This window comes from Moschus berezovskii, chromosome 3 (genome assembly GCF_049115385.1).
Source record: "Moschus berezovskii isolate FMDL1 chromosome 3, NW_MosBer_1.0, whole genome shotgun sequence".
Lineage (NCBI taxonomy): Eukaryota > Metazoa > Chordata > Mammalia > Artiodactyla > Moschidae > Moschus > Moschus berezovskii.
In genome coordinates, this window is record NC_142462.1 from 150,643 (window position 1) to 166,973 (window position 16,331).

The 16,331-nt window shown below is 43.7% G+C and overlaps 1 protein-coding gene across 1 annotated transcript in view; it reads left to right on the forward strand.

The window, feature by feature from the left end:
• LOC148778266 (NBPF family member NBPF4-like) overlaps positions 1 to 15,523 on the forward strand; it is a 38,983-nt gene extending 23,460 nt beyond the window's left edge. The window contains exons 12-16 of the mRNA XM_088832974.1: positions 3,504 to 3,555; positions 4,360 to 4,526; positions 8,127 to 8,354; positions 10,354 to 10,553; positions 14,433 to 15,523. Coding sequence (XP_088689100.1) covers positions 3,504 to 3,555; positions 4,360 to 4,526; positions 8,127 to 8,354; positions 10,354 to 10,544 — 638 coding nt within the window. The 3' untranslated portion in view covers positions 10,545 to 10,553; positions 14,433 to 15,523. The remainder of the gene's footprint in view (positions 1 to 3,503; positions 3,556 to 4,359; positions 4,527 to 8,126; positions 8,355 to 10,353; positions 10,554 to 14,432) is intronic.
• Positions 15,524 to 16,331: the final 808 nt, after the last annotated feature.

Here is a 16,331-nt window from a genome sequence, read left to right on the forward strand (position 1 = left end):
TGTAGACTTTTGGATAGCAGCCATTCTGACAGGTGTGAAATGGTATCTCATTGTGGTTTTGATTTGCATCTCTCTGATTATGAGGGATATTGAGCATTTTTTCATGTGTGTGTTAGCCATCTGTATGTCTTCTTTGGAGAAATGTCTGTTTAGTTCTTTGGCCCATTTTTTGATTGGGTCATTTATTTTTCTGGAATTGAGCTGCAGGAGCTGCTTGTATATTTTGGAGATTAATCCTTTATCCGTTGCTTCATTTGCTATTATTTTCTCCCATTCTGAAGGCTGTCTTTTCACCTTGCTTATAGTTTCCTTTGCTGTGCAGAAGCTTTTGATTTTAATTAGGTCCCATTTGTTTATTTTTGCTTTTATTTCCAATATTCTGGGAGGTGGGTCATGGAGGATCCTGCTGTGATTTATGCCAGAGTGTTTTGCCTATGTTCTCCTCTAGGAGTTTTATAGTTTCTGGTCTTACATTTAGCTCTCTAATCCATTTTGAGTTTATTTTTGTGTATGGTGTTAGGAAGTGTTCTAGTTTCATTCTTTTAGAAGTGGCTGACCAGTTTTCCCAGCACCACTTGTTAAAGAGACTGTCTTTTCTCCATTTTATAGTCTTGCCTCCTTTGTCAAAGATGAGGTGTCCATAGGTGCATGGATTTATCTCTGGGCTTTCTATTTTGTTCCATTGATCTATATTTCTGTCTTTATGCCAGTACCATACTGTCTTGATGACTGTGGCTTTGTAGTAGAGCCTGAAGTCCGGCAGGTTAATTCCCCCAGTTCCATTTTTCTTCCTCAAGATTGCTTTGGCTATTCGAGGTTTTTTTGAATTTCCATACAAATTGTGAGATTATTTGTTCTAGTTCTGTGAAAAAGATCGTTGGTAGCTTGATAGGGATTGCATTGAATGTATAAATTACTTTGGGTAGTATACTCATTTTTACAATATTTATTCTTCCAATCCATGAGCATGGTATATTTCTCCATCTATTAGTGTCCTCTTTGATTGCTTTCAGTAGTGTTTTATAGTTTTGTATGTACAAGTCTTTTGTTTCCTTAGGTAGATATATTCCTAAGTATTTAATTCTTTTCGTTGCAACGGTGAATGGAATAGTTTCCTTAATTTCTCTTTCTTTTTTCTCATTATTAGTGTATAGGAATGCAAGGGATTTCTGTGTGTTGATTTTATATCCTGCAACGTTACTGTAATCATTGGTTAGCTCTAGTAGTTTTCTGGCAGAGTCTCTAGGGTTTTCTGTGTAGAGGATCATGTCATCAGCGAACAGTGAAAGCTTTACTTCTTCTTTTCCAATTTGTATTCCTTTTATGTCTTTTTCTGCTCTGATTGCTGTGGCCAAAACTTCCAGAACTATGTTGAATAGTAGTGGTGAGAGTGGGCACCCTTGTCTTGTTCCTGACTTTAGGGGAAATGCTTTCAGTTTTTCACCATTGAGGATAATGTTTGCTGTGGGTTTGTCATATATAGCTTTTATTATGTTGAGGTATGTCCCTTCTATTCCCACTTTCTGGAGGGTTTTTATCATAAATGGATGTTGAATTTTGTCGAAGGCTTTCTCTGCATCTATTGAGATAATCATATGATTTTTATTTTTCAGTTTGTTAATGTGGTGTATTACGTTGAATGATTTGCGGATATGGAAGAATCCTTGCATTCCTGGGATAAAGCCCACTTGGTCATGATGTATGATCTTCTTAATATGTTGTTGGATTCTAATTGCTAGAATTTTGTTAAGGATTTTTGCATCTATGTTCATCAGTGGTATTGGCCTGTAGTTTTCTTTTTTTGTGGGGTCTTTACCAGGTTTTGGGATTAGGGTGATGGTGGCCTCATAGAATGAGTTTGGAAGTTTCCCTTCCTCAGCAATTTTCTGGAAGAGTTTGAGTAGAATAGGTGTTAGCTCTTCTCTAAATTTTTGGTAGAATTCGGCTGTGAAGCCATCTGGACCTAGGCTTTTGTTTGCTGGAAGATTCCTGATTACAGCCTCTAGTTCCGTGCTTGTGATGGGTCTATTCAGATTTTCTATTTCTTCCTGGTTCAGTTTTGGAAAGTTGTACTTTTCTAGGAATTTGTCCATTTCTTCCAGATTATTCATTTTATTGCCATATAATTGCTGATAGTATTCTCTAATAATCCTTTGTATTTCTGTGTTGTCAGTTGTGATCTCTCCATTTTCATTTCTAATTTTATTGATTTGGTTCTTCTCCCTTTGTTTCTTGATAAGTCTGGCTAGTGGTTTGTCAATTTTATTTACCTTCTCAAAGAACCAGCTTTTGGCTTTGTTGATTTTTGCTATGGTCTCTTTTGTTTCTTTTGCATTTATCTCTGCCCTAATTTTTACAATTTCTTTCCTTCTACTGACCCTGGGGTACTTCATTTCTTCATTTTCTAGTTGCTTTAGATGTAGAGTTAGGTTATTTAGTTGACTTTTTTCTTGTTTCTTGATGTGTGCCTGTATTGCTATGAACTTCCCCCTTGGCACTGCTTTTACAGTGTCTCAGAGGTTTTGGGTTGTTGTGTTTTCATTTTCATTCATTTCTATGCATATTTTGATTTCCCTTTTGATTTCTTCTATGATTTGTTCATTATTCAGCAGCGTGTTGTTCAGCCTCCATTGTGGTAGAGTGTTAAGTACAGACCTCAGGTGAGTCTGGGAGCTGTGCTGTCTTCTTCATTCAGGTGAAGCCTGTGGGCCAGGCCCCAAGTTTGATCATGGACGCAAGGCTGCTGTGACACACTCACTCACTTGTATGTGTGCCGGAGTCCGGAGATGACTGTATTTTTTCCTGATTCCCATGAACTGTCTCTTCTTGCCTGCATTGCTCCCATTTTCATACCCAAAGTGTCCCTTGAATTTCTGTGCCTTTCCAGAGGTGCTAACAGCCTTAACTATTTGTTACTTTCCTGGTGTCACTGCTGTCATCCCCAGTGTTTATCTCGTCTAAACTGCTCTCTTCGCAAACCAATCATTTGGACACCAGGATGCAAAGACCCCTCCCATCACCTTGCTTGTATGTTTCCATGAAGCAAAGCAGAAACCTGGCATTTTCCCACCCGATGAATGACTGAAGTTTCCGTGGAACAACTAGGATTCATGTGATTCGAGGTTTTGTTCATTCCACTCATCATTCTGATAAAGCAGTCAGCATATGGTGAGAAAAGCCTGAGTATTAGAGTATTCTGCTAGAATGCAGTTGGGCTATTCCCCAGACTCTGTGGGGAAGATGAATCTTTACCTTTTTACTCAGACTTGGAAGAGAATACTGTGGTGAGGATCTACCAGGGCAGGGAGATCTTGCCTGATGGCTCAGGAAAGCAAACCAAGGAGAATCGGAGAGACCCAACTTGAGGCTTCTGGAATATCCTTCTTAAATAGCCTATCATCTCACTGCCGATATTGTTGTCCCCGTGGCAGTATTGGACCCTGGATTATTAATCTACACAGTGAGATCTGCTAAGTGTTTGACTTGTCTGAATTTATCCATAGAAAATCTTGCTGATCTTGAGGACGAGGAAGATCAAGACATCATCTCTTCTAGGTAAGTATGGAGAAACATGGGTCTGACATCAGTGGTGACCTCTGGCCATCTCACATGCAGGGGAATCGGAAAGTGCTGAACGTGCCTGTTTCTTCCATTCAGACAACCACAAATTGTCCCTGTACCAAGGTTGTCTGTTTTCACCCTTTATGAGTCCCTCTCAGTTAGAGTAACTTGCAGTCAGTTGAAGCAGGGCTACTGATCAGCCACAGGATTTCTTGTACTCCTCTGTTTTCTGCTTTTTATTAAAACCTGCATGCAGTACTTATCTGCCTCTGTCACTCTGGGTTACGACCTTGGCAGGTATTTCATGGCAAGGAAATTACCTAGGAAAAAAAACTCATGTCATATCGCAGTATTAGAAAACTTGGTCTTGCAGACACAAGGTGTCTAGGAGTCCCTTATGCTGCCAGAGTTGGTGTTCATTTGGATGAAGCATGTAAATTTCAAAAAAAAAAAGAACTGTATGCTGTATTTGAAATTACCCTGATGTTCTGAGGACGTGTGTGACATGACTATGTGTCCTGGGGTGGCCCATCTCCTTCCTCTTGAACTCATTTCTTCTCTGTGCTCAGAGCATCTGATGCTCACTCTCCCTCACTCGCTCTCCCTTTCCCTTTGCAAGTGACTTCAGGCCCCAGATTGGGTTGTGGCCGGGGGGTATTTTTATACATCCCTTTAAGGGGACTCCCCATTTGTTTTTTGCAACTTGTCCCTTACCCCTCCCATCAAAACCAGCTATGGCTCCAGGTTGACTGATCCCTCTTGTTTAACCATCTGCCCTCCCAACCCCACAAATCTCAGCGTGGAGCAGCTGGTGGGAGAAGAGATTGAAGTCCAGCCGGACTCACTGGATGAATGTTATCTGGCTGCTTCTACTGGCCATCATCTGGCAGGTTCCTGTCATCCTTATAGAAGTGCCTCCTTCCCAACAGAGAGTGGAGAAGTTTTCTTGAATCTCAATGTAAACGGTGAGTACTACCAGACAGGACCTAGGCTCAGGTTGATTAGAACTATGTTCTCAGTTTTAATTTTTAGAAGGCATCACGAGCCTCTGCATTCTTCTTGCTCCTGGCTGCCCTCTGTCACCTGAACTCATCTCATCAGCACAGGCTTGTGGTGTCAAATCAGACCAGAGAGGGACAGGGGAGGGATAAGGGCAGAATCTCAGCTACCACTGTCTCACCTGCAGGAAATTGTATAACAGAGCTCTTTTTATCAAGAGAAGAATCCTTATATTCGTGAAATTTTGTTGCTAATTTTGTTTCTTGAGTCGTTTCTGGCAAGCTCTCTGGCGTTGCATTCATGATTGCAATCTGCTCCATATTTGTAATGCATGTTATATTGTTCCCCAGCTCCGGCCTCTTGCCCGTGGGCTGCCTACCTCCCTCTGAAGCATTTAGATACTAGATCCTGAACATAAAATCTGCCTATGCCCTGTAATTTCCATGAAGCCAAATAACAGACTCTGTTTTTCCATCGTCTAGAAACACCCTTGTGTCTCATCCTTTGTGCAGCAACAAGGAGTCTTCCATGTGTGGGTTATAGTTTCAATGTTTTATGCAATCTCAGTGGTATAATCTCATGGAAACTATCGATAACCTGTGTATCTGATAGTGGTATGGACCTAATTTATGAGCCAGGTCCTCTTGGGTAGCAGTTCATAGGGTGTGGAGATTAAAACCTAGTATGAAATCCTTTTGGGCTATTTTTTTTTTACTTTTTCTTTAGCAGAAGCTTTTTATTGTTAGGAGTTTGATTCATAAGATCATCTTGATAAACCAGTAGAAATTCCATTATATATCAGACAGTATCTGACTTTTTTTAAAGTGATATCGGGCATATAAATTTTGTCCATCAGTCAGCTGGTGCCTTTTCACACTGGAAGCAGTTTCTTTCTTATTTCCTATTCTTCCCTGAGGATCAGAGAAGCAAAGGCTTTCTCAGAATCATAATAACTAAAAAACCTGGAAGGCAACACCTGTTTGTGTGCCGTGCTCCTTCCTAGGCGAGCTCCAAGTGCACTGTAAGCCCTTCAGCCCTCCAGACGCCCTCTCAGGTAGTGTGGTGCCTCACAGTGGAGCCCAGGGCACTGAGGCTCAGCGTGTCCCTTCACTTGCCCCAGACTCCTGGCCACCGGCAGGTGGGACATTGACCTCTTCTGGGCCTGACTCCCTGGCTCATGCTGTGGCCTCTCCTCTCAGCAGTCGGAGCATTAGTGACTGAGAGAAGACGTTGCCCACCTTTTCCTCTTTGCCCTGAACCAAATGATTTGCAACTATCTTAATCTTCAGCAGAAAGTTGCCAGAGGGCTGCAGAGAACCCCTGTGGTCCCTCACTCAGATCTGCCAGCTCCAGATGCCTCTGTGCACTCTGTCCCGAGAGCAGAGCCAGCGGCTCCTCCAGCCCCTCCAGGTGGAGCCACAGCTCCACGGGGCTCTCTCTGGAGAATCAGCCAGGGTGAGAGTTCACGCCTCTCCCCATCTCCTGCCCTCAGGTCACCTGCTGTCACGACAGGTCCAGGTAGACCTTGAATTTCGCCGTGCTGAAACCATTAAAACTGTGGAGCTCTTTCTCAGAAACACTGACAGCCGGGTGTGGGTTCCTGTGAAGAGGATGAGTGAGGCTCAGCCATGTGTCTCAGATATGTTTCTGAGATGGTTTGAGTGTGTGATTTGGCCCAGTCGTGGGAGTCCATTGTTCACAATGGGCCAGGAAAGGCCAGATCCCCACAGATGGATTGAGATGAATGAATAGAATATCTAAACTCTACAGGGATCCATCCTGTGTCCTGATTCTCATGATAACCTGAGGACAGTGTGGATAGCTGTTATGCAGCCATGTGGGTACAGGTAGTCAGGTCTACCCCATCCTCTCTGTACAAGGAGAAACCCTGCAGAAACAAAACAAACACCTGATTTTTAAATTACAACTTGATCTTCCATTGGAGGCTTTTCCCCCTACTAACAATATTGGGCAGTATTGTTGATGTTTGATACAATGTTTGGTTATTTTATATTCTGTCACTGCAAAGAATATTCAAAGCATAGGTTTAATAAAACCCATTCTCAAGAAAAGACAAAATTAGATGAGGAAATTACACAATGATAATTAAAAACAATCCTAGACATTGATTCAAAATAACATTGGAGAATAAGGGGATACATAGTTTTGACAGTTCTTTCAACCACCAAATATTGTACAAGGATTTACCCTTCAGCCCAATATGAATTATCATCAAATCTGATTAAGTGTCCTAAAATATGATGATTAACGATTAATGAACTTCGCTTGATGGAAATATGAAGGGTACACCAGACTGAGAGAAGTGCTTTTGGCAAAAGCGGTGGAAGCTCACAGAGGCTCCTGGTACAGGGCTGGGGTCAGAAAGGGGCCAGCCTGAGTCCTAGGAGGATTTGCAGAGGGAGCTGTGGGAAGTGACATGCAGAAGAAAGGAGGGACTAGAGACAGGAGCACTGGAAAGGCGAGTGAGGAGGTAGATTTGTGTAGCAGGGAAGGGAGGATGAATTTCCATAAACTGAGGAGCACGTGATGAAACAGGATTGAGGGTGATTAGACAGGTGACCTTTGAGAGTGTGGAGAGGACTGAATCAGAGAAAGCAGTTAGAAGGAGGTTGGATGAATCTTTGATGAGAGTCAGACACAGATGCTCTCTGGAAGACGAAGAGATGACAGACACATGAGAGACAGTTAAAGAAACAAACCTTGTGAGGGTGCGGTTGCACAAGAGGGAGGTGAGAGGAGAGCAGGCCCTGGCGGCTGTGACCTCACATGAGCCTGGCCTGGACCAGAGGAGGGTACTTCATGTCTTTGGTTAGCCCACGTTCCGAGGATATGTACTCATTTCACAGGAGACATATGAGCAGATTTCCTTAGGAGCACCGTCCAGGCACCAGAAGAGGGACGCGTATTGAAGGAGTGTACATACATTATCTCTCTAAAGAGACACAAAGGTGTTTCCAACGGGGTCTCAGCCCTCTCCACTCGTTCTAGCTGCTATACCATCCATCCCCACTCTGCCCCATGTGGGGATAGATTTTATTCTATATATACATGTACGGGTGAGTGGAAGGGTAGACAAAATTTCAAGCAAGGAAGTTCAGAAGGGTCTGGAATGTACTGTATTTTCTCAGCTCAAATTCTGGTGGTACCTGAAGCCTTCAGGCCATATACCTCTCCCTGTTCTTTTATTCCTGTGGGTAGATATCAACAACTCTTTCTCCCCCATGCCTAGAGGCTTGTCGAGAACCTTCTCTCTAGGCTACAAGACTAAGGCTAAGAACAGAATAAGAGGCTTGACCTCCTGTGTCACCCAAACCCTCTAGACTCAAGTGGGTGATCTCTCATTTCAAGAAATTGCAGCCCAGCACCTGCCTTCTCAGCGCCCCAGTCACAGCCATAAATATGACATCTTCACAATGATCTCTGCCTTTGCTGTCTGGGTTATCGGTTGGTTTCACTCTTAGGGCTAGGACAGCAGAAATGGGTGTCTGGGAGAGCTTAGCAAGAAAAAGCTTCCATTAGTCCCACTGAGCCCGCTTTACTTTCAGGTGACACCTGGGAGGACTGTCACCAGGGACCTGTGAGTTTCCTAGGGTCAGAGGTGCCAACTTCACAGGCACAGCTTCAGAAAAGCACCCACGTGACCGATTGTCTGCAGTGGCAGCTGGACCAGCATTTCGACTGTGGTGACAGCAAAGCCATGCTGGGCCTTTCCTCCACCAACTGGGGCTTTACCTCCAACCCTGATTCTGGAAACCAAGGACCACTCTTTCTAGGTAAGAAAGAAAAGGGGATTAGAAAGCTCTGGTCCATGTGCTGGTCATCACAAAGCTGTGGGTGGAGGAGGCAGAGTGCCTTCCCACGCCCGCGGTCAGCCCAGTTGAAACCGGTGACACTCTGACAGAGTGAGGTGATCAAGAGCCTGGGACTGAGGACCAGCTCAGCCTCAGGCCCTGGTTCTGCAAATTCCTCCCTGTTTACCTGAGCCGAGTTATTTATCTTCCTAGGTATTTGCCTCTCTCGTGCCTCATCCGAACTCTTGAAAGATTCTATCTCCTTTGCATATTGGTGGGAATCTTAAACAATATAATGTCCAGGGCATCTGATTCACTAAAATTTGTTTGTTCCCCACTATGAATATATAATATCTAAGCATTGTGTCTTTCTGGTGCTTTAACACTTACCAAATGATTGCACAATGGTTGTTTCCTCTACGGCAGCATAAGCTCTACGGTCTCCACTTTCTCTGGACCCCATCTTCCCCTGCTTCCTCAGAGAGTAGCTTGGCCAGTATTTTCCTCTCCTTTCACCGTCTGTCATCAAGGCAATTTACTCCCGTTGGGTGCTCTCAGTTAGCGGGTATCAGCAACATTCAATAGGAGCGTCAGTACTGGCCCTGCAACTCAGTCCCATGTTTGCTTTTCACATCCAGTTTCCTTTCCTCAGTTTCCCCTCATTTTAAAAGAACGCGCTACCCTCATTCTTGAAGTGCACCCGTCGGCTCTTTTATGACACTCCGTTTAATTCATTCTCTCCACTCATCTCCATGTCCGTCTCCTAGTTTTCATCTCCTCCGAGTCCACCTCTGCTCAAATTTCCTTAAAAGAGCTTTCAGACCCTCACATCCATTTCACCTGGGACGTGTTTAGCCTTTTCTCCTTTGCTCTCCACATCCTCCACTGGAGCCTGGCGCTGCCTGGCGCTCTTCCCTCAGGCCGTGGCCTCATCTGAGGATGAGGAGAGACCCAGGTCCTCAGGTGGCGCTGAGATGAGAAGGAGCCCCTGTGTCAGCGTGGAGAGTCTCATGGAAAGTGCTCAGGGAGGGCAGGGATGCGGAGCGGGACAAGAGCCACCAGGTCTTGTGTTTATTGTCTTCTCTTCCCTCTTGTCTCTCCTTTTCTTGTGCTTGGCCTCCCACACTCTCAGCCAAGACTGAACTCCACTGGCTCAGTCGCTCTGTTTCCTGCTCACCTTCCATGGAGACCTGAACGTAAATCCAGGCCTCACAGCAGATTTTGCAGCAAAGGGTAGTTTTAATGCCCTTTACGTTCACACCCCGTCACACTGTGACTCTCCCCGGCCCCCACCCCGTATCTCCTAGTTCCTGTCACCAAACGAGCTTCTTTCTCATTCTTCTTATTTTTCTATTTTCTTGTCCAAATTCAACTCATCAGGAAGCCAATAGAATGATCCATTCAATAGCTCAAATCCTTCATTCATTTATTCCATCACAAACACACTCACTTGTGAGGTTTCTTCCATTTTTATCATATTGTCTATGCCTTATTTAAATTATGTATAAATATCATAAGTAGCCTGTTTACATATATATGAAGTGCATATTGATGCACATTTAAAAGTTTTCTAATTTAGACTTCCCCATTTCTTTTCTCTCATGAGGTTTTCCTTCAGCTTTGACTTTGCTTCATCTCTTCCCTCCCAACAGTACAAACTGCGTCCGGTAGGAGTTTCTTGCCTTTGTCTTTTCTACCTAGGAATTTTTTGTTGTCATCCATTTTATTTTTCTTGCTCATTTATGGCATTTGGAAACATGTTTGCCCTGTGGCACACTTAACAATACTGGGAAGTACAAGGAAGACCAGTAAAAAAGAAAATAGAAAAATATCTCCATTGTCTTCACCTACCCATGGGCTTTCAGATGGCCTTTCTTGTTCCTGGACACTTTCTGTACCTGATGTCCTTCTTGGGTGAAGGAGTGAGTCTTTGTAAATCATGAATAACAATGGATCCTGTTGGCTGTGGTTTTATCTTCAGAGCCGGATGCTTCCATCAGAGTGAAGAACCCTCCCAAGCTGGAAGGTGAGGGCTCCACAGCAAGCACACATGAGCGTCCAGTCTGTAACAAGATTAAAGGCTTAAGTGTCCTGAAACAGAAGATTATCAGAAGGAAACTGCTGTTTGGCAAGTGGAGACTAGCGTGCAGATTCCCTGGCCTTCAGGCTTAGGGTCTGGAGGTAACCCCGTGTGCTCCTTCCTTGTGCTCTTTGTCTGCTGTGGCTGAATCCCCCACTAACGTTTCTCTTCCTCATGTGCTCACTCAGCAGCTGACACTGCCTCTGCGTGCTCTTTCCTCTCTTTTCCATGGGGGCGGCCACCCTGCAGTGCCCTCCGTCTCAGTCTCCTGTTTAGACTGACCACTATGTTTTCCCACTGCTACCGTCCTCATATGCCCTCTGACCTTTCCTATTAGCCACAGGAAGCCCAGATCCATGGTCCTCCTCATTAGAATAGCAGTATTTAGGCCACTGAAAACATTGGCCTTACGTCACACACATTCTTGGTTCTTCCCCTTACTTTCCCTGCCCCTGCCTCCAAGTCCACTGCCTCTTTCTTTCAGGATCACGTCTTAAGGGATCACTGGCACGTGAGTTGGCTTCTGGAGAAATGAACCTAGGACAGCCCTTACCCCTCAGCTTATCCACCTGAATAAGAAATCCCAGACTGAAGGAAAAAGCCTTGATTACTAAAATAAAATAAGAACCTGGGTCATAGGTGGGAGTCTGGACTGGCCCGAGTCATGATTCCCTTCAGCCTCTGATAGGCAGAACTTTGCTAATGTGCAGGGGGCTTCCAGGAACTCACTGGAGCTGGCATTAGGTGGAGGACAGTAAATGGCTCCCTAAAGGGACATTGGGGAAAAGGAGATACAGAAGCCAGGATTTCAAAATACAGAGAGCATGAGATGGACAGGCACTCAGACCTCTCCAGTTTTACTCACATTATTCCTTCTCCATATTAGTAAAAGCCCAGAAAAATGAACTGAGTTGAAATCTGAGGCCAGGGCATGTAGGACAGCATTGGACTGGATTAACTTTGGGCCACATTTATGAAGACCCAGGGAGATACACAAGATTACAAGATAATCATTGCCTCAGACAATCCAATTGAGAAGGCCAGTTATTCATAGGAGAATAACAGAGAAAGACCAAAAGATCTTTAGGGCCAGTGGAGAGAAGTCCATATTGGACTAGAAGGAGAAAATAAAAAGAGAGATGTGAAATAGTGCAGGCCTGGTGAGTAGTTCTAAATTGTGCTACTGTAAAATGAACACAGGTTGAGTTTTGAGGTGACATGCATGCCTTATCCCAATCCAAGGAAATTCTGATTTTAAAGTTCTGGGGATGAGGTTTGGATATCAGTATCTTTCAAAGCTCTGCTAATATGCATCAAGGATTAGAAGGACTGTGGATCTGATAGGATATAAGTAACCAATATGGCGTGGCCTATGAGTGGCTGCTTCCTGAAAAAGCTGAATATCAACAAGTAAGGGAATTTGCATTCTTCTCTCAACAGAAATATTTTGTACAGCCTGGCGAAGAGGAAAAAGAAGAAAAAAGAGACATAGATAGCTAAGTTTGATACATAATCCCTCTGGATTCAGTGTCTCACAATTTTCATAGTCCAAGATACAATAAAACAAACAAACAAAATTACATAGACCCCAATGTATAAAATCAACCCTCCCCTTGCACCCAGAATAAAATTCAGTATTTCCTTTTCTACTGTTAACATGCAACTTGCAGTTAGCTATTCACTAAACATGTTCACAGCCTACTAACTGGCTCAGGACAGCAGATGCAACAAAATTTTTTTCATCGAATATAGTCTTTATGCCAAAACCCCATAATGAATGTTAGGCCTTATCCTGCCATATTTTTCCTTTTACATACCCTTTTATCAGTTCAGTTAAGTTGCTCGGTTGTGTCAAAATCTTTGCGACCCCATGGACTGCAGCACGCCGGGCTTCTCTGTTCATCACCAACTCCCAGAGCTTGCTCTCATTCATGTCCATTGAGTCGGTGATGCCATCCAACCATCTCATCCTCTTTTGTCCCCTTCTCCTCTTGCCCTCAATCTTCCCCAGCATCAGGGTCTTTTCTAAGGAGTCAGTTCTTCAGGTGGCCAAAGTATTGGAGTTTCAGCTTCAGCATCAATCCTTCCAATGAAAATTCAGGACTGATTTCCTTTCGGACGGACTGGTTGGATCTCCTTGCATCCCAAAGGACTCAAGAGTCTTCTCCAATCCCACGGTCCAAAAGCATCAATTCTTGGGCACTCAGCTTTCTTTATGGTCCAACTCTCACATCCATACATGACTACTGAAAAAACCATAACTTTGACTAGATGGACCTTTGTTGGCAAGTGACATCTCTGCTTTTTAATATGCTGTCTCAGTTTATCATAACTTTTCTTCCAAGGAGTAAGCGTCTTTTAATTTCATGGCTGCTGTCACCATCTACAGTGATTTTGGAGCCCAGAAAAATAAAGTCAGCCACTGTTTCCTCATCTATTTCCCCTGAAGTGATGGGACCGGATGCCGTGATCTTCGTTCTTTTGAATGCATACTTTTAAGCCACCCTTTTCCATCTTCCTTCACTTTCATCAAGAGGCTCATTAGTTCCTCTTCACTTTTTGCTATAAGGGTGGTGTCATCCACATATCTCAGATTATTGATATTTCTCTTGGCAATCTTGATTCCAGCTGTGCTTCATCCAGCCCAGCATTTTGCATCATGTACTGTGGATAAAAGTTAAAGAATCAAGGTGACAATATAAAGCCTTGACATATTCCTTTCTCAATTTGGAACCAGTCCGTGTTCCATGTCCAGTTCTAATGCTGCTTCTTGATCTACATACAGGTTTTTCATGAGGCAGGTAAGGTGGTCTGGTATTTGCATCTCTTTAAAAATTTTCCATAGTTTGTTGTGATCCACACAGTCAAAGACTTTGGCCTAGTCAAGAAAGCAGAAGTAAATGTTCTTGTGGATTTTTTTCTATACAGTAGTTTAAAATACTAGTAGAGAATCTTACTTTGAGAAGAGTTTGAGAAAAAGGTGATGAGATTTTAGTATAACTAAACTGAATGCTCTTTCACTTCAGAGTTTTATTTGTTTAGATGTCAACAATATTCCTAGAAATGTTTAAGGCAGATTCAGCATGAAATAACCTTCATAACATTTTGGTGTCCATGGGATGCAAATGGCTTGACACAAAGTTACACTCCCTGCTCTCTTTTTGTGAATTTTATTTTGAGTTTCCCCTCTTTGCATTCATCCCTGTCTCTTTGGAGCAGGATTTCCCTGGAACGCCTTACTCCTGTCCAGGAGGATGACCAAACAGCCTCTGTTAACTGTTGACTCCTCCAGATTGGAGCTTTCCTCTCCTCCTCTCCCTTCCCGCAAATATATAGGAAGGGCCTGTGGCTTGGGCTGTCAGTAACAAGTCATGTGGTTTTGGATAGTCCTTAGACCCTTGAAAACATAGCTCTCCTCTGTAAATTATGGAAGTGGACTTGGATGCATTCTGAGGTCCCTATTGGTGCTCACATCCAGGACTCTCCAGGACCCTGCTTCTCCTGAGAAGGCAGGGATGAAGAGGTAGAAGAGGGTGTCTTTCTCAGTTGAGGATCCTCTGCTCCCATAGCTGTCTGTTTCTAAGTGTGTATGAGGGATGCTCAGCACGTCCATCCCTGAACGTGTGGGAAAGCATACAGATGAAGGGGATTCAAGAGTCAAATGACTGTTGAGGATTGAGTGGTGGGGATCCAGTTAAGACTCTGAAGCAGCTCTGAGCTGAGATATCACCAAGCACAGGTGGGGTGAGGACAGGGTTCCTGAGATGCTGCACCACAGGCTAGATGAAAGTTTAAGGAGGTATTCCTTCTCAAGCATGGATCTCACTTTCCTCTCCAGCCAGCCTGTGGCTCTCCCTTCAGCTCGTCCTGTCAACAGGAGCTCTGTCTGCCCCTGGCCCCAGTCACCATGTGGCCATCCCTTCAGGCTCAGCAGGGCCTAACGAAGACTCACGTTTCTTCTCTCTCTCTCTCTTTCACAGATATCAATTACTTTAGGAACTAAGAAAAGATATTGTCGATTTGAGAAACCACACTATAAAATTACCTTTTCCATTTGATGAAAAAGAATCTACAACAGCAACTCGATTTCAACCTCAGCAACACTGGAGGGATCCTTTCCTGAGAATGAACATCCCAACCAACAACCACTGTCCACACTCCAAGGGACAGAATTGATGCGAGTAATCCCAGTCCTCGGCCTCCGAATGTAATCCTCAGTAAGGTGATCAATGCTTTGATGGACACACAGTTTGGAAAGACCTTAATACTGATCCTCTAAATAGTCATCCTCCACACACCAGCATGGAAACAATTGGAAGAAGACAACATATCAACCCGGTCATTCTTTGCCACCAGATGGACTGTGCTCAAAGCAGACAGCATTTACTGCGCATTGTTCTTGCTGAAAGTGTTTATCCTGTGTTTAATACTGAGGTAGATATCAGATAACTGCCGAATTTAGACCTTTGAACTAGACAACTGGCCTTTCTTCAAACGGTCGATGTTTGCACCAAAAAGACAACAAAAAGGAGAAGAGAAGTTTTAGGTCCCAAAGGACTAAAAAGATCGTGTTGCTTTATCTCTTTAGTCCTTCGGAACCTCAAACATCTCTTCACCTTCTTGTAGTTGTCTTTGACGGTCGTGACATTGACTTCTTTGCAGAGGACAGGTCAGTTGTCTACTGAAAGGTCTCCATTTTGCAGCTGTCTGATCACTGCCTCATGATTAAATTCCGGTGAACCCTTTTTGCCAAGAACACCATCTAGTGCATGCTGTGTGCTTCCGAGTGCAGCCTGTTTGGAGGCTGAGTGTCCACTTTACCTGTCCCCACTATTATTATTTCAGCTTTGAACACTGTTATGCAGAGGCTCATAAGATCTGTTCTTGAAAAGACAGGCTTTTGTGTGTGTAATGAGCAATTTGATTAGTGGTATTTGAGGGTGTATCAATACTGTATTCTATGGTGCTCTTTCTGTAAAAATTTTACCACCCTTTATTGATCCCTGATGTGTGTCAATTATCATATCTGTGGTATTGCCAGCTTTGTGCTGTGGAAAAGACAATCCCTACTCCTAACATAGAATTAAAAATATTTTTGTGTTTCACTGCAGACTCGTGCTTTTTTAAAATTCAGTGTTATAATCCATGATTTTCTTGCATTTATTTTTAATTGGAGGATAACTGTTTTCCAGTGTAGTGCTGGTTTCTGCCACACCATAGTGGGAATCAAACATAGGTATAACTATGTCCCCTCCTTCTTGAATCTCCTTCCCACCCCTCCCCCATCCACAATCCATTATTAACATGATTTTTTATAACATAAATACTCTTGTTTCTCATGTGCCGTGCTGTGCTTAGTTGCCAGTTGTGTCCGACTCTTTGCAACCCCATGGACTGCAGCCCACCAGGCTCCTGTGTCCATGGGGATTCTCCAGGCAAGAATACTGGAGTGGGTTGCCATGCTCTACTTCAGGGGATCTTTCCAACCCAGGGATGGAACCCAGGTGTCACCATTGCAGGCGGATTCCACCAGGGAAGCCCAAGTGGGTATCTGATCCCTTCTCCAGGGAATCCTACAAAACCAGAAATTGATCCGGGATCTCCTGAATCACAGGCAGATTCTTCACCAGCGGAGCTACCAGGGAAGCCCCTTTGTTTCTCCTGTTCAGTTTGTATCTTAAACTCCTCTCACGTCTTTTCATCTATGTTTCCCATTTGTAGTAGATAGTATCTTCTGGGTTTCTTTCTGTTATTTTATTTTCTTTGTGTATGCATATTTGTGTCTGTGTCTTTTGCTGGGTATTTTGGAAGGCCTGAATAGCTAGTTAGTGCACTAAAAGTTTTGACACGTTAGTCGTTTCGTTAGTCCTTTAGTATTT